Here is an 18,700-nt window from a genome sequence, read left to right as displayed (position 1 = left end):
ATTGACGTAAAATCATTTATTAATATTTCAAGGAAATATTATTTAATATTATATAATAATAAAATATTAAAATATTTTATTTAATATTCTAAGAATACGCCTAAAATAATTAATATTAAGTAATATTACATATTACTTATAGGGAATTGTAATTACTATTATCAATAAATGTGTGTATAATGATATAACAGTGATTCATTGTTATGTCATTATAATTTATTAAATTTGTTCGATGTTATATGTATTAGTTCAGCAGTTTGCATCTAATTTATACCTCACAGAGAGAGGCTGTAGGATATTGAGTTAGTTTTTTATATACTTGTTATAAAAGTAAGAGAAAAAAATAAGATATCTGCCAGCGTGAAAACATTTTATATATAACTTACAAGTATATAGTAAAATATATTTTGATCGTAATGGAATATTAAGTAAAGAAGCATAAAGGATATTATCGTTTGTTGTATCGCACAGGAAATTGAGTTACCTAATACACACGTTGTACCTGTTTCCTATGATACAAAATACGAGGTATACATAAAAATGTAAAATCCTGAAAGAGCTCTTAGTTCTCTAAACATAGATTTTATTTGTAATCGTGGATCCCTTCTACTTAATAAGTTACCTTTCGAATTGTTTGATGTTTGGGAATAATTAACAGCTTCGTCATCTTCGTTAAAAAAACGAAAAAAAATTTGTAAAAAAGGTTTTCTACTTAATAACTTATGCATACATTAAAATTAAACCCGAAATTAGATGATTTACAGACTTCTAACGTCGAAAGATAAACATTTATTCTAGTAATATATTAATGGAATGTTTATTTATAATTTAATTTCTACTAATATAGATTGTGATAAGCATTACAAATTGCATTTAATCCCATTATTATTAGCACTGCGCAATTTATAAGTTGCTTAAACGTGTGGCAAACAATTACTTGAAAACAATTACTTATAACGTCTGACCACAAATTCTTAATACTAGTGTATCAGTGAATTTTTTTACATGAAGCCTACACATCGAATACACATGGATGACACATGATAAATAAAAAAAGAGCAAAATAATTGCTGCTTTTACATATGTTTTTCCTGTAATAACTTTATACAAAGAAATGATGTCTATTATATTCTACTATAATTCTTAATTTCGCTGACGTCTAACATTTGCAAGCTACAATTGTTTCTTGCATTTATGTTTACGTTAACTATAGTCTATTGTATCATATTTTATGTCTTACTCAGTTAACATGTAGTCTTTTTCATATAGCTTTGCAATAAACTAAATTAAATTAAATTAAATTAAATTAAATTCTTTGTATAAGATTACTATAGGAAAAGGTAGAAAGGATAATACTTTGCTCGGATACAAACTAAGAATAAAAAGATATTTATATACAGATGCATTCTTAAAACTTTATGCTTTGGATTAGTAGTACTCGCTTTTGTTGTCTTAAAAGTAACATGTGCTTCGTCCCGCGTTCAAAAGCAAATTCAAGTTGTAGCTTTATCATTTAGCGCATTTAACGAATTTATTAATTTGTGTACGCGCTCCGTGTACACGAGTTTTACAAAATTATAATTTACACAATTATGTAAATGTACATGCATAGACGCATGTATACATATATTTTTTCACAGAGTATTTATCTTGAAGTTTATGAGTCGTATTTTAATTAATGTCTCACGTTTTCATTAAATTTAATTGACGTTTCAATGATAGCACCATGTACGTTGCTACCCAATACTTCGTACATCGTTAAATGCGCTTTAAGCGCAATAGAAGTTCCGTGACAAAGTCAACGTGTGTGGCGAGACTTGCGAGATTTTCGCCACGAAGGATCGGTATAGTTCAAATGTGTTCATTAAATTATAAATGATAACGCGCAGACTTTCGATGTTCGATGAGAGTGAATACATTCTTATATGACAGAAGTAAAATAATAAAATATTAAACGTCAGGGATGAAAGTAAGTAACGTTTATTTTCAGAATACGAGCTCTTTTATTACGTCGCTCGTAGAAGCGTAGTTAGTATTCTCACGTACAATATTATTGTAGCAATATTCTAAGTGTAAATAGTTTAAGATTGTCGCTCGATTTTCACGCGATTTAACTGTTCTAAAGATTTTTAAATGGTTTTCTAATCCCAATCAAAATTCGTCATTGTTCTCATTCCCATGTTGGTAAGAACGCATCGACTCTTTAACATGCACGATGCATTTATGAAAAATATAAAAATGTATTTTTGAAGATCTTGCCGGCTAGGGTGCGAATTAATTGTCTTTCGAACGCAGCGTTCTTTCGCTTTACTCTAACACATTTAAAATTTCATCCTTACAACTCGACTTTTTACGACTCTTAGAATTTATCAAATCTTTTACAATTCGCATTTTAAAAAGAAAAGACTTGTAAAAATACTCGGGGTATATTGTAAGTCGATTACAAATATTACGTCGTAAAGCAGCCGAAAGATTTGTTCATCGTGTTCGTATTATTGCTGAATAAAATGTTGGATTCATTTATTGTAATCTTGTATGTGTGTGTGTACCTCTCATCCTTTTTCTTCATTCATATTTTCCTTTTATTTTTATTAATTTGTTACATTCCAACATTTTGTTCAAAATATTGTTTTCAAATGAAAAATATGAACGACGTTCATATTCCGAGCAAAATTAAAATTTATTTTAGTTACACATTAAATGTCTTCGTCCAACATTCCAGAGACTTTTACACACACACGCACGCACGCACGCACGCACGCACACAAAAATTCGAATAACATCTAATTAATTCTCACTTGATGTACAATAATAAGCCTGTTTTTATTTCTGCACTAGAATTTTCTTGCCTCTGCTAAACATCAAACATATATCTATTTCACTTTAAGTTTTAAAAGTACTTTTAAGTATTTAAGTATACTTTCAAGTATACTAGGTTCAGCTATAAAAAACAGTCTTCAGATTTTAGTAAGTTTTTTTTTTTACAGAAGCAAATCAAAAGAGTAATGTCAATTTCACTCATGATTTTGCCTATCTTCAATTTTCATTCTTCTGTTCATTCATTCAATATTCAAGAAAATTTGTCAAAATTTTGACAGTCTATTTCCAATATGATTCCTTATTCTGAAATTAATATCTCTCTGGACTCAACGTTTCATCTCGATTTTTGCGGAGGTTTCTTTGCGCCAAATAATCAATCGTAAGTTTCTTTTAACATCTCATGAAAGCGTAAACCAGATCTACAATAGATGTTGTGAGCCTTTAACCTTTTGTTCTAAATTTTTAAGTATTAAATATTCTTAAAATACTTACATTGATATTTTTATCATTATTTTATGATATATTTCCATATATTTCTATAGAGCATAAATTAAAAAAATATTACTTCTTACTGAAGTAACTTTTGATCCAGATGGTAAACTGTCTTTAATTTTTTTATATTACTTTTAAATAAAATTTAGGATAATCTATATTTTTTTCAAGTAATTCTTAACATGTTTCCTTAAATCTTACGCACTTTGCCGTAAGCCCAGATCTACAACAGGTAAGTTTTAAGCTATAAGAAATTGACGAATCATAGTCAATTATTCTCCTCGCATTCGATTGTAATTGATCAATTTCTTACGGCTTAAGGCTTAAGGCTTAAGGCCCAGTTGCATCAATGTCACTTTGACTTTAAGCGAGACTTAAAACTCTATCTGTCTCGTTTTAAATCCAAAAAGAGACAGAGACAGAAAGAGTTTTAAGCCTCTCTTAAAATCAAAGTAACGTTGGTGCAATCGGGCCTAAAACACCTATTGTAGATCCGGAGTGAAGAAACAAGGGCTAGGACGATAGGGCATCCCTTGAGGCGCGCCGCGCTCGCGGCGCTTCGCGTCCGACTTCGTATTTGCGCGGCAACGCGCGCCGCCACGGCGATCAGTCAGACAGTCAGCAGCCGTCCGCCGCGCGGTATAGATCGTTAGCTGTTGTCTCGCGTACGGAGCGTGCAACGAGTGCGTGACACCCACCTTCGTGCCGTCCGTCCGTCCATCTATTCATTCGCGGCGCCGTGGTTTGTGTCGTTTCCTCGACACTCTTCACACTCTTGCCCCGTCTCATCCCCGTGTGTCTTCTCGCACTCTCGTTGCCGCTCCGGTTTTTCGCGAACAATCCTTCGCCGAGCGAACGCGCGCGCGCTCCTTTTTACCGTCACTTTTTACGAATTCGTTTCGAAGGCGAATCGATAGCGCGAACGATAATCGTTTTTGTGCGCGCGGCGAGTCTGTGTTTCGTGAGAAGTAATCGACCTCCCGGTCGCGGTTTTCCTTCGGGAACGAGAACGTATTCGTCGACGCCATAGCGTGAGCTTGACGTTTTCGAGGTATATATAATACTCGTATATCTATGTATATTGTGAATATGTAACAGTTTTGTAAAGAGAGAATGAAATCAAGAGACGGAAAGAGGGAGAGAGAGAGAGAGAGAAAGAGAGAGAGAGAGAGAGATGGACGTAATCGATGCATGCACGCGCGCGAGTTCAAATTCCGCGTAATGGTCAGTCTGAAGTTGAAGTGGATTGTAATGACATCCGCGCGGGGGGAGGGGGCGGGACGAAAGGTGCAAGTGATATGAACGTGGCCGCAAATCGTGCGGAAGGGGGGGCAAGTCAATTCGTTCACGTGACGCGCGGCAATGACGACACGTGCTTCTTTTCTTTCCAGCTTGCAGATTTTCCGGCGGTCCTTGTGAAGAATCGACACGCACGATTGCAAAATTTTTGATCGAGTCAAAAGGTAGAGACTCCGATCAAACTTCGATTAATCGATATATAAATTGCTTTCCATTTACAAAACTCAGGTAATTCTCACTTGTGACGTCATAACTCATTGTCAGCTGAATGCACGTTCCTTTTTATTCCGATAAGTGAGAAAATCAAATGAATTTTTTATTACCTTTAGTCTGTACTAGCTCGTGTGCTTTACAGAGTTTTGTTTACATATTCTCTAAATTTTTCAGCGTGAATCTCACCTTCAAAAGAGTGAAATCTCACTCCAAAAAGTGAAAATATTGCCACTCTTATTTAGCAAGAGTGTGGCAGTATTTTCATTCTTTGGGAATGAGATTTTAAACGAGAGTGATAATATTTTCATTCTTGGAGATTTCACTCCAAAGAATTTAGAGAGTAACTTTAGACTCAGTATCATTTGTGTGAAAATAGAAAATAACGATAGTTAATTTGATTGATACTTGCTATTTGCGGTAGAATTATTAACTTTGCGGTATTTTTAACGCATTAAAAAGAACATTAATTCATAGCTAATAAGTTACGTTTTAGTTAGAAATGTGATGAAATTTTGCTTTCAGCGATTCTGCAATTGAATCAACCGCCGATTAGGTTAGCCGGAGTTGCCTACAATAGCGTTTCTCGCTTTGGAATTTCTAGAGTCGTTAGTACTTTAAATCACACTTTCTCGTACTCCTTACGTTCGAGATGTAACGAAATATATTCGAAAAGATCGAAAAATGAAGGAAAGAAAAAGAAAAATAAATAGAAAATGGAAATGAAACGAAATCTTGTTTATTGTGAATTACGAAACGTATTGCTAATTTAGCTCGCATCGACCAATTTCCGTCCAATTGATGGAGCATCAGCAACCAAGGCATATTTTTGGCCGCATTACAATATTATGATATATATTTTTGCGTGTCCGCGATGTCACGAAAGAATCCGAGCTGGCTAACGAGAGCTCTGCGTGCGCTTCCTGTTCGTCGTTGTTGAATGCCGGAGTAAATAATAGTCGATTGTAGAAAAATGAAATATACAGTCTACTTTTATAAATCTATGTAAATATCTGACGAACAAAAAAGTCTAATTTTAATTATTGTAAGATTTTTTAATTGCCTTACTTTTTTATTACCTTACTTTTTGTTAATTCATGGAAAGAACGATTTTGCTGAAGTATAAAAATTTAACTACATACAGATTTGAAAATCATTCTGTTGGACCATTAAAATAGTTACGTAGAAGTCTCAAGCATAATGAGTAAAAGTTTTGATATTCTACAATAGTAATCTATTTAAACATCCTGCATAATTATTTTGATGGTTCAAAAAAATTACTTTCAGATCTATATCTAACTTAAATTTTACATATTCAGCAAATTCTTTTCGTGTTTGTTTGTCGTACGGCGATTTTTTTTAAATAATTGACTGCAGTATAAAGAATCTCTAGAGGTTTTGAATGAAATATCTTTATGAATATTGTATGTATCAATTTGAGTGAATGAATAAATAATAAGAGTACTTTATATCTTACAATTAGAAAGTGAAGTCTTGTCAACGAAAGGTGTGAAATGATGGAGGAAAAAACAGGTCGAATGAGTAATTGTGTTGAGAATATTATATATAAATTCTCTTTTTTTTCGCTTGTGCACAAATTTATTTGTGAATTGCAGTGTTAATCTTGTCGGAAGTGAAATTTTATAATTTTTAGAATAGGGGAAAGGAAGTTTTGAATAAACTCATCGTAATCGAGCTGTTGCCTCAGTAACATAAAAAAATGTAGCATGTAAAAAATAAATAGGAATGGACGATCATCAGCGTGATCCCAACGGGATCGATGAGTTCTATAAATAGCAATATCTCGTGATTAAACGCAACTTCTCAAGCAACTTCTCAATAACCGGATCGTATGTCTCATTCTGCCAATTTAAAACTAGTGACACGCACAAGTCGTAGTACATCCCTGGGAATCATTTGAAATCCAATCATACTCTTTTAATCTTTTAAAGTGAATCTTATTCTGAAAAGTAAAAAAATCTCTTAAAGATTGAGCCACTTATTTTCAAGACTGGCTAAATTTTTAATCTGTGAGTAGGATTCCACTTCAAAGAATTTAGAGAGACACAGAAATCCGAATGTGCGAGAGAGTTGCACTTTGTTACAAAATTTTCTCGTCTTTTAGATATTTCCTTTCCGCGAAGTTACGCTATATTCATTAAATTGATCGATAAAGACCGTTGCTCCCGAATTGAAGATAAAATGACGTTTCCCGACGAGATACTGACTCATTGCGCATCCACTGACAACGCGGATTGCTCTTCCCACTCGTGAATTTGCAAATCACGTGCGTGTCGTAAACGTCAGGCCGAAAGTCGAAAGCATATCAAGTGTTGCAGTTTCAACTTATCGTGCCCGGAACGTATAGATTATTATGTGACGCATTCGACTTTCGACACTTATATCAAGAGGAGACTACCGGTACCGATTTTTTTTCACATGAAACTTTAATAACGTCGACGATAACGAAGTAGTCTTGTTTACTTCTTTTAACATGGATTCATTGCCCTTTCTCACAGCTAGATGCAATGTGAATCAGATCGATTAGATAAATACGCGACTCGATGTCTGCGATCTAGATTAGAACTTTTTACGAATATCACGCTAATCATTTCTATTCATTTTTTACATGATACATTTTTTTATTTTAATGAGGCATTAACATCAGTTTTGCTAACTTCTTATTTTATATATCTTTGTATCTTATATATGTTACGTATATATCTTCGTTTCTTGTGTATGTTATATAATTATCTTGTTATTATTTGCTCGAGTAGCAAGATGATATTTGCATTACTTCTTATTGATGTTAAAGTCGTCATTAAGACGTTATTTAACGTCATTTTGCTACTTGAATTAATTTTGTATTTACGTAACAAATTATTATGACTAATTATTATTATTATTATTATTCTCTTTTGCAGTGATGCTGGTTGTTTGGCAAGGAGCTCGCCGTTGCCTGAGTTGCAACGGGCAGCGCACTAATCAGGCTCATCAATTCCATCAAAAGTCGCACCATCGTCGCGAGCCGATCAGCGAGAAGCTCGACCGGTATCATCTCATTAGATCCAGGTAAATGAGCCGGTTATTACCGAGCTTTGTTTTCTTATTATCATTATTTTTTCCCTATATAATCAGTGTTATCTGTTATTTTCTTCGCAAAAAGATTTTCTGATAAGGAAAACGAAAACTATTCTTGATCTTATCATAACGCAGTATAAAAATAAAACGATATTAAGAATAGATCAATGTAATTCTTCTTCCTTGAATTGTATAAGATTGATTTATTATCTTGAGACAAGAATAGAAATATTGATAACATATAAATTTAAGTTTATATATAAATCTTTTTCCAATGTTATAATGCATGATGTTTGTATTATAATATTTAGTACAAAATTAATGTCCAAGATCATTCTATTACAGATTTAAGAACCTCTTTTTTTTAAGAGTAGAATATTCCACTGTTAACAATAAATATGATGTCCCTATCAGTTTTATTTTATGATGAATTGAAGAGTAATATTGTATCCGGAAATCTTTTCTATGGTGCAACTACTCGATGAAAAAATTGCGATAATAAATCCTCGAGTGATCTAAACAATCCTAACGTATAGATTATTCTAATATTACTGATAGAATAATTGAAGTAATTCTACTGTTATTACACATCAATGCATAAGGACTTTAATGTAATTGAATTTTAATTTATTTTAATTTTATTTTATTATCAATGATTTTTAATCTTTCTATAAAAATTAAAATTTCTAATTTATGGCATGTTTACCCTAGACTCTTCTATTGATCTCGAATTGGAATTATAAAAAATGTTTATCCCTGTAAAAAAATTAATTAATACACAAAATAATATATACTACTATGTTTTATTGAAGAATAATTAGGGTGGGACAATAAAAAATATAATTATGTTATTAGCATAAGATTTTATTGCATGCGTACATTTATTGGTTTAAACAGACATCCGAAAGATTATTAGCAATAAAGTCGAGACGGTTGTAGCAGTTCATTATCCTTACCGTCTGCAATCGAGCCGCGTAATTGATCGAGCTAATCACGCTCGGTTGAATTTTATACATGCATCAATGTGCACGTATGCGTGCAAACTCGTGCATATGTGTATGTTGATGTACGCGCCTTGTCGCCGGACTCGAATGAGACGAAGTAATTCTCCGATGACCCGACCGTTTAATCGCGGGACATTTACGAGAGGAAAATTTTCCAACGACTCGATCCGAACGGTAATTCGAAACATACCCATGGCGTATTTCATGTATTTCTCAGAAATGATCTCACGAGATTTTATCCCGCCGCGCCGAGATACCTGAGTCACCGGCTACATCCGTCAAAATAAAAATACCGGCGAATAATCGGAAAAATTGCACCTGAGCGCTAAGATTTACCTGCGGGAAATACAACGAAGAATATTAATCATCTAAAAATCAATTGTTCAATCGTCATCGTCAATAATTTTTAATTCAAGTATAGCGCAATCTTTTAGGAATCACTGAATCCGGAGAAAGTAATGTTATAGCTATTATTTTTTCGGAAATCTTTTTTTAATTTTGCAAATTATTGTTTGTAGTTAAGATAAATATTACTCTTTTTTCCTCGTAAAAATATTATACTAGCGAGTGAATAATTGGAAAATTTATACTTGAGAGAGTACAATAAGATTCACACTTGCGGGAAATACGAAAGTTATAAAAAGAAACAGTCGTCGAAAAAAATTCCTTTTTTAATTAATTCCCATCGTCAATAATTTTCGAAGTGCAGCGCAATCTTTTAGGAATCACTGAATTCGTGAGGAAGTAATATTATAGTTATCATTGTTTCAGAATTCTTTTGTAATTTGACGTAATTGTCGTACAGTTGATATAAATGCCACTCTCTTCTTTTTCGTAAAAAAAAAATGCCAGGAAATGCACGCAGATCCATCGTGTCACATCGGATTTAACGGGTCATAATCAATATATGTTTTTACAGTCGACGGCCTTACGATAAAGACGTGAGTAACATTTAACGTATCAGACACGTGCGTAAACGGGGCATTCACGTGTCGCGTGACATACTGCTATGTGAGCAGATTCTACCTCGGATGCGTGCATTTCCTTTAAAAAAACACACCGTGTGAACGAATTGTGTGACAATTTTCACCTGATTCGACTGCTCGAGCTTCCCATAATCGAGGCACGTAGCGTCAGTACGTGTCTCGTGCGGTGTCACGATCTCTATTATTAGCTTACTGTCGCGTCCTATAAATTGCATAATATTAATGTTAACATTGTTGTGAAATATTATGTTTAAGTTTATTTCGTGACTGATATTTCAAACTAAACAACCGGGAAGGATTGATAAAAATAAAGATGGAAACGGGTATTTATAGCCGATATATTGCCCATTTCATTATTCATCATTCATTATTTATCATCACCATTATACGCCAACGAGTATTCAGCATTAACGTCACATTTGATTGACGCTTCTGCAATAATAATTTAATCACGAAATACGAAGGTCGAAATTCGAGAAATCGAACGGTGCACTCGCATAGTCTAGAACACACTGAAAGAAAAGATTGACTGAATATGGCATAGCATTTTTAATTGGCTGTGGCAACCAATTAAAAATGCTATGCCATATTTTATTATCTAATTTGCTGCAGCAGCCAATCTTTTCTTTTAGCGTACGCGCATTAATTGCAATAGTTTATCGCCAATGAAACTTCGAGCTCGACTAATTTATTTCTTCTCATTAGACAAGTCGCTGTTAATATACATAACACGACACGTGTGCATAATTACAGCAGCGTTAATAATGCGTGTTTTACGACGGACCTACGTCGGACAACTTCGATTGTCAAAGTGAGAAATATTTGCGGTCACGTGACAATTACCGACGACGCCGGCGTTTATAAAGCACTTATAAAACGATTGACGTTCGCAATGGGTTAGTTCACGATCGAACGTCGACGCGCCGACATCTTTTTGTAACTCACGCGTGTCGTATTGTCATAATATCGTGCAATATCTTCGAATTACATTTCACACGTCTACGAATTTCTTTGCATTTCTTCGCCATCTTCGCCATGTCTTCGTTATCGTATACCAAAACCGTAGCCGATTCTCGGAAAATTACATTTGTCACGCTTGAGACAAAGAGAAAAATATCAAACGAAAAATAATTCAAAATAGTGAAATTATAGAGCACAATATAGAATCACGCTTTCTTCCGAGTAACTTGTGAGACAACTATTGTTATAGTGGTGCGTCATTAGCAGGCAGAAAATCTGCGAGAACGAAGTTTAGCTTTTTCCAGTGTGCGAAGTTTCAAGGACTAGGTGTGTGTAGAAGTTTTTGTAGAAGTTGAGTGCGCGGACTTTGCATTGTACGATTTTAAATTAGCCAAATTGAGCTATATTGTAAAGAAAGTTCATTTTCATTGCAGCTGCATATCGTTGCATCTGTTTTCTTGTGTGCGTCAAGATTGGGGACAAAGCGGAAAGAAATCCAAGGTTACGGTACGTACAAGGTTTTCTCAAGTAGTCGATCGATTGATTGATAGCGATTTATTTATCGGGAGTCTCTAGACGACTTAATTGTATTTCGCGGTATACTGCATTTTCGCTACGGATACTCGAATACTTCCGCTACACTTTATTCTTATTAGTACGCTTATCGTTTTTTAATTCTATTGGATAAATCCCTTAAAAATATGATTTCGTGACCATTATTAGCAAGAGATATTTTTAAAACATTCCTTGCACAAATAGAATTAAGATGCAATTTTATGCGATCATTCGCAAAAGCTGCCGCTGCCATCTTCGATCAACTTTTTTTTCGTTCGAACAAAAATTGAAACGTTGTTGAGGATTATTGCGATTTTCGTTGGCATACCTTTAACATAATTGATTTAAAATAACTACGTATAAAACGCAAAAGCAAGAATCGTAGATAAAATATAGTAAAAAAATGAGCAATATTATTTTAAGATGAAAACTCCATTTCTTTAATAATTTATGTTAACAAAATTTGAAATATTGCGTGAAATATGAGATGAAATCGTGTATATTTGTATTTACTCTCGTATTTACTGCAATATTTTTTATATAAATCTGGAATTGATGATTGCAGTTTTATTACAATAATATAATATTTTATAAATATAAAATTTTAATTAATAACCAAAAGTTTTACGATCTTAAAGAGAATAAATGTATTCTTACAAGAGTATATCTGATAATCCTATTCGCGAAGTTAATTTAAATAAGGTACTATAAGCATCATGTCCGCTTATTTAATAATAATGCAAATCGAGAAGTTGACAAATAACTTCGGTCGCGACTCGAACCGCACAATGGCTCTTTAATGAGATATTTGATTTTTTTGCTAATATAAGAGATTGTCACCAGACGCGTAAATAATACGAAGATCTCGAATCTGGCACGAAAATAACTAAAGGTTGAAAGTTCTTTCTGAATATTTCTTCAGATGAATGAGCACGTGATCAATAATTTTCGCGTTTCTCCGTCAAACTTCGTTCGGCTTCGCGATAACCACACACTTGACAGCAGTCGACGCTACTCACATATACCTTGATACATAAAAACCAGTTCATTCCGGGTCGCCGACGTCGCCGTTCAGTATAGATCATGGATGATATCAGAATGCGTGAAGTTTGCTCATCGAGGACAGAATTAGAGCCAGGAAATTCTCTTTGTCTTCTTGCCGATCTTCGCCATGAGATGCTTATCAATTTCATCTTTTTCTGTTTCCTGAAATAGTGTATATCTTGAAATAATCAGAGCGCTATCTTTTTGTTATCAATACGTTGAATAATTTTTTATTTTTTTTTTATTCTTTTGTCTGATTAAATGCGAAAGTTTTGCATAAATATATTACAATTTTTTCTTCTTTTTTCATTGATTTTTTTCTTGTGAGGTATAATATTCCTTTTTTTTTTTCTTCAACAATAAAGATTTCATGGAGCGATTTTCCCATCAGTTTATGAGTTTTTCGCCTTTAGTCTCTCCTTGAAATTGTGATGCCTACTTATTAATCCTTCACTGTTAACTGGGATCTTTAAATACACCATCGATATTTTGTGATTGTGAATTTCAGTAGATAAATTTAAATTCGTAAAAAATAGATCAAGTTATTCAATCTGACTTCTACGATGGTAAAAATTCATTGTTAAAGCTTTGACAATTATATAAAATTGTTTCACTTAAATTAAATAAGCGTTTGCAAATACACTCAACGTATCAGTTTAAAAATTCATTGAGACTGATTACTGATTCTACATTTACAAAAAGTTCAAGACGTCAAAGACATGACCTTGTATCTTCATTACATTTCAAAAGAGCACAGACATTTTTGCTTGATCCCAAACTCGAGTTCAATTAACGCCTTTTCCTGCAGAGCGTCTCGTGACGGATATATCTATCGTCCGAGAAAATAAAAAGAGTAGCTAAACTACGTCTGGCCGGGAATGAAAGAGACACAGGACAAGGCTGACAGTGAGCGGTGCAGTGCAGTGCCGGAGTTAATCGCGTTTGTTAACTGGAGTCGCTGACCTTAAACACTGTTACAGAGTCTCTTTCCCTCAAGAGGTGGACAGTCACAAATTGAGAATATTTCGATTCAAAGGAGTGCGTCAGGCACTTGTCCATTTCGAGATAATGCGAGGTCGCTTGTAACGCGAGTGCGAGTCCGTACCTTGCTGTGTCTCGCGACTCGCTTCGCTTGTACGCGAGTTCGGCCCTGATTCTGTGGTCAGGAGAGGGAAACAGAGAGCCCGACTCGTGCGAATACTACTCGCGCGAGCAGTCAGCCAGTCACGTACGTAACGCGGCACCATCGTGAGGTCCACGTTTTTCGTATCTTCTTTCATGAGGGGACAAGTTGATTTCGTCAGCGACGCGTGATTGACCTGATCGACTCTCTCATCTGTAATCTCGTACTCTGCGACACGCTTCTTCTCATAGCAAACGTGACGAACGTCGTGAATAGTACGCCGATAGTGTGACCGCGCGCGAATTTCAGTGAATAGCTCTTCCTCAAGCTCTTCCTCTCTCTCTCTCTCTCTTTCTCATACACACACACACACACACTCTGCTGCTCCGGCCTGCTGCATTAAAGCAGATACGAAGGTACGTTCAGTTTTCAGATGATAGGAGAATCGCGTTACAACTCCCTGACTGTCGTGCGTTAGCACGTGTCCGAGAGAACTCCGGAAGCCTTCATGATTAGCGTCTCTCTTGGCTTCATTGTATGCGCGTGTGTATCTATTTGCGTATCTGCGGAGGTTTATTTCTTTGTATTACATATAATGCTATGCTAAATAAAATGCATGATAATTAGAGAGTGGAAAGTTAGGACCTGTGTGATAAAATTAAATTTTGAATTAATTACAGATAATATGGTTCTAATAAGAATAAAATCACAATCGTAAAATAGAAGGGCTACGAGCCTATTTTATGAAAAAACGTTTAATATTTGTTGGTATCGAAATGTTTGTTGTTTTCTTTATAATTTTATGTTTATAATGATCATTTTTACATTCAAATGTTAAGCGTTTTTAACAAAATAAGCTCGTAGCCATTATATTTTGCTATCGTAAATTTTGAGTATTAATTTAGAAAAAAATATTTGAATTTGTACTATAAAAAATTAAGAAATGCAGAATACTAATAGATAGCACCGTTTTGCGCGTGATGTATTCACTGAAATATTTAAAAATTTTAATTAGATACAAATCTAAAAAAATAATTTTGTTTAAACCATTACAGTAATTATGTAGGAAGTTTAAACTGATTGGAAGACTATTAAAATTTTTTGCATTGTCACATCAACGTTTAAGCGTTCTACATAATTATTTTGATGGCTTAGCAAAATTATTTTTGGATTTGTATCTACCTAAATTTTTAGAGACTTTAATAAAATCGTTCTTTCCATATAAACTTACTAGAGATAGAAATAATAACAAAAAATAAACAAAAGAATTCTTACAAAAATTTTAAGTTTCGTATCTAAAAAATAATATCTTTATTCACTTGTAAAAGTTCTTCTATAATATTGTGAAATTGTGATTTAAACTACGATATCCTCACAATATTATGTCATACAAATGGAGAGAAAATATCTTTTGTGTGTATTCATATGAATGAATGATTAAATATTAATGCCTATAATCTTTTTCAAAATGTAACGATATTCTCCATCACTGCGATTAGAATTACTATAAGGACGCGCGTATTTTTAGATGCAAATGTCTGCTCTGTGCTTCACTATTAACGTATTTTGCTGTAAGAAGTGAAGATCAGAATATACCATTGCTAAAGGAGATAAAATTTGCTTTTTTCATATCGCGACATCATTCTCATGTCGAATTCAATTCGCATTTCGCTGGCGTGTTCGCGTCGAAGGACGATATATCATTGTCACTTAGTGTCCTTTTGAATACCATTGATGATGCTTCTCGGAAGTGACAATTCGAAGGTTCTAATTTGCATTCGTCGCGACAGTAGTAGAAAACGTTGAATTATTTTAATTAAACTTAGAGCATTCCCAACGCGCGGCATCGCAAAACACTCGACCTTACATTTATCGGCAGATCACAATCTTACATGGAATTTTCTGTTATCATTTTATTAGATAACTTAGCGTTTAATATTATAAATTACGACTACACAAGCGGAATATTACTTATTCTTTATAGCGTAAATCTAGTAATATAATAGTAATAGTTTGAATTAGGCGTAAATCAATTTGCGACGTATTCAAACAATGCTAATGATGCTACTGGCCGTGAAACGCAATACGAATCAAATAGTTGTACAGTCGGAATTAGCGAGGAATTAGTCTCAAGCAATTTTATACGTTATTTCTTTAATATTCATATTAATATACATATTTTTAATATACATATTTTTTGTAACCAAAAAAAATTTGTGAGCCTCAACCATTCGGACAATTATTTTTAGTTCGAAATATTCGAACACTTATTATCTGGATATTAAGATTTTAGCTGATCATAATCCAGCTTATCACATCCAGTTTATTTCGAAATATAATAATTAAGGGATCCTAAGATTTTATCTAAAAAATGGTACATAACATTTCATTTGGAATTGTCATAAGATGTAACATTGCCGTTCGAATTTTTTTCTATTTTCGTAGAAGAGTCTTCACGTAGACTATAATTCTCCGTCTGCAATCTAGATCTTTTTGGCACAAGCGAAATTTCACTCTCAATTCTTCGAAATAAAGAAGGATAAAATCCGATCTGCACTCTTAAAATATCTTGTTAAAAAAACTATTTGTAACAGAGATGTTGAAAAGTACAATAAATAAATCTTTTAAAAGCTTAGAGGTAAACAAACTTGGGCTGGACGAAGGGAGTAATACGTATGAAAAATTAATATTATGAGATAATAAATGAACATCTGGATAACACTTATAAATTCGGATTATAGAATATTCGCTCCACGTTGACGACTTGAGACACTTCCAGTCTCATTACTCCAATTCTTTGCATCATACCTTTTATTCTCTTCGTTGCTTATACTTTCTGCCGCGTTATTCGTTGATCTCTTTCTCCAGGGATTAAAATAATAATAGAACGTCAGAGCAGCGATCGGAGCGTAGCGAATGTGAATAAGTTAGCTACGCAGTTGAAATTAACATGGGTCCTCGCGAACGAAGAGCACGCATTTTGTGTGTCACATTGACACCGTGCCAGGATTGATGTCGACCTGCCTAAGTAAGTTACAGGGCCACGCAGACGATATTATTAGATAAGTTAGTGCGAAGCACTAACGTATTTCCTAACATATCACCGACGAGAATCGCGCATAGTAATATTATTTCATGATCAGGAAGAGAGAGAAAGAGATCATTTCTCGCCTTCGTCTCGCATCCTTGAATTTCGTTCAGCGCTAGTAAATAAACACCCTAGAGCTTTTTAAATATCTACGAACGATCCTTTTTCACGTGACATGTCGACGTCTCTTATTTTTAGTTTTTGTTTAGATCGCGGATATAAAGTAGCGGCAGCCGCATAAGCGCTGCGTCAGCGGGAATGGATGTTGCTTCGTCTGCAGCGAATGCAAAAGCGCAGTCGCCGATTGCGGTCGGGTAATTCTTAAATAACTTCTACTTATGTTAGTTACGAATAAATTTCACTCCGCAAAACGCTCTCGATGTGTTTTTCATTTATCACGTTTTTCTTCTGGAAGAGTGGGAAGTAAATTAATACTTGGAAATTTTACGCGACGATTTGATTTTTTTTTTTTAGGTGGAAAGAGGAGAAGAGGGTTTCGGTAAAATTGTATTTAATCTTTGTAAATTGATCAATTTCATAATTCTCAGAACGAGCGTCTGGAATGGAACAATCAAACAATATTTAGCGAATTTAATAATGCGGAAAAAATCATAAATTTCAATATTTTGAATTGGAAGTGAGAAAATTTACGTGTAAAAATTAACTACAAAAATGTACAAATTAAATCGGGCACAATTTGTTTGTGATATATATTTTATTATGTGATAGCGATAGTTACATTACTGGAAAGTATTTATTGATAGCATAGATCAAATAGAAGATCAAACTTCCGGCTTTTCTAGATTAGCGACAATCTCATTTCGAGGTATAGTCTTCCATTTCCAGTATCGCGAACGACAACGCAATTTTGCGAGGAAGTTTCATCATCCGATAGTACACACCTCCGATTGTAAAATATTGCGTCATGACGTGACGTACCTTTAGTTATGACGCCAATATTGACGAGGCGTACATGTACCGTCATGGCTCGTCTTGATGAACACGTATGATTTATTGTCGTCGTACGCGTCTTGCTCAAAGTTTGTTCGAATGGCGTAATTATCAGTACAACGAATCTCTCGTGGTTGGTCGCGACAGCTGGAGAGAAAGCCAACGATGCGAGGTACAAGGTGCAAGACGAGCCTTCGCTTTAGATAGCTGCGATTCGTCGGTTCGATAGGCATTGGTAGCGAGACTGCTCGCGATTGGCGACCTAGCCGGTTGGACGAGAGGCTCGTCTCGAGCGGTTCTCATCCTGAGATTTCTGACAAGTCCGACTTGGACTGCTTAATCCGGTGTTCAAAGTGAGGATATGACAAATTCTAATTATATAAATATGGTTTTATTTTCACAGTTGCTCTGTGTCTGCTATGTTGTTGCAATGTAAGACAAGAGTTTCAAAATAATTTTGACAATTTTATTGAATATAATTTGTATCCAAAGATTAGGTTTATTTTGAAATCTTTTAAGAATTTTATTGTCATTACAATCTTAGTCTCGATAGATTAATTGATTTAATATATTCTTGCTTAATAATTGCTATATTTTTTTTGCCTTAGTAAAAGGCAAAAATATGTCGATGGATTGAAGGCCGCCAAGTATGAATTAATACGAGAGAATGTAAAGATTATTGAATTTAAAATAGACGATAAAGCAGAGGGCCAAAATATGATTTTGATAAAATCAACCGGTGTGCAACGGCTTTTAGCGCGTCCAACGTAATTTATACTCTATCGGAGATTGCTTTTACTAACATCAACTCGCTCGATTAGCTCGCGTCATTGGAGACAATGATATTCTCGGTACGATTGTCGCGCGGGAAGAGAATCCCTGCTGAAATTGCGACGATTATCCAATTGTTTACGGAAATTTCGAATCGCTTCACGAAAGACATGTATTTTCATTTGATACAAATGAATCGTTTATCGACGTAACAATTAATTATTTACAAACGATTCGTAATAACCTTCAGATCACAAAAAGCTCACTTTTTTTAAATTAAATACATTCTGATTTTTCTAATTTATTATTAGGTGAA

The 18,700-nt window shown here is 34.2% G+C and overlaps 1 protein-coding gene across 8 annotated transcripts in view; it reads left to right on the top strand.

Moving 5' to 3' along the window:
* The first annotated feature begins 3,044 nt into the window (after positions 1-3,044).
* LOC108749410 overlaps positions 3,045-18,700 on the top strand; it is a 31,533-nt gene continuing 15,877 nt past the window's right edge. For 2 of the 8 annotated variants that reach the window (XR_001939366.1, XR_001939365.1), the window contains exon 1: positions 13,644-13,990. Coding sequence is in view for 5 of the 8 variants with exons in the window: in XM_018488089.1 (XP_018343591.1) it covers positions 7,748-7,893; positions 11,287-11,359 (219 nt within the window). In the remaining 3 variants the exon portion in view is untranslated. Of the gene's footprint in view, positions 3,200-3,942; positions 4,364-4,703; positions 4,840-7,745; positions 7,894-11,286; positions 11,360-13,640; positions 13,991-18,700 lie in introns of those variants that run through there. The other 6 variants (XM_018488089.1, XM_018488093.1, XM_018488091.1 and 3 more) reach the window with 6 other exon arrangements.

Source organism: Trachymyrmex septentrionalis, unplaced genomic scaffold, assembly GCF_001594115.1.
Source record: "Trachymyrmex septentrionalis isolate Tsep2-gDNA-1 unplaced genomic scaffold, Tsep1.0 scaffold29, whole genome shotgun sequence".
Lineage (NCBI taxonomy): Eukaryota > Metazoa > Arthropoda > Insecta > Hymenoptera > Formicidae > Trachymyrmex > Trachymyrmex septentrionalis.
Note: the sequence above shows the minus strand (reverse complement) of the source record. Positions and strands in the feature narration are given on the sequence as shown.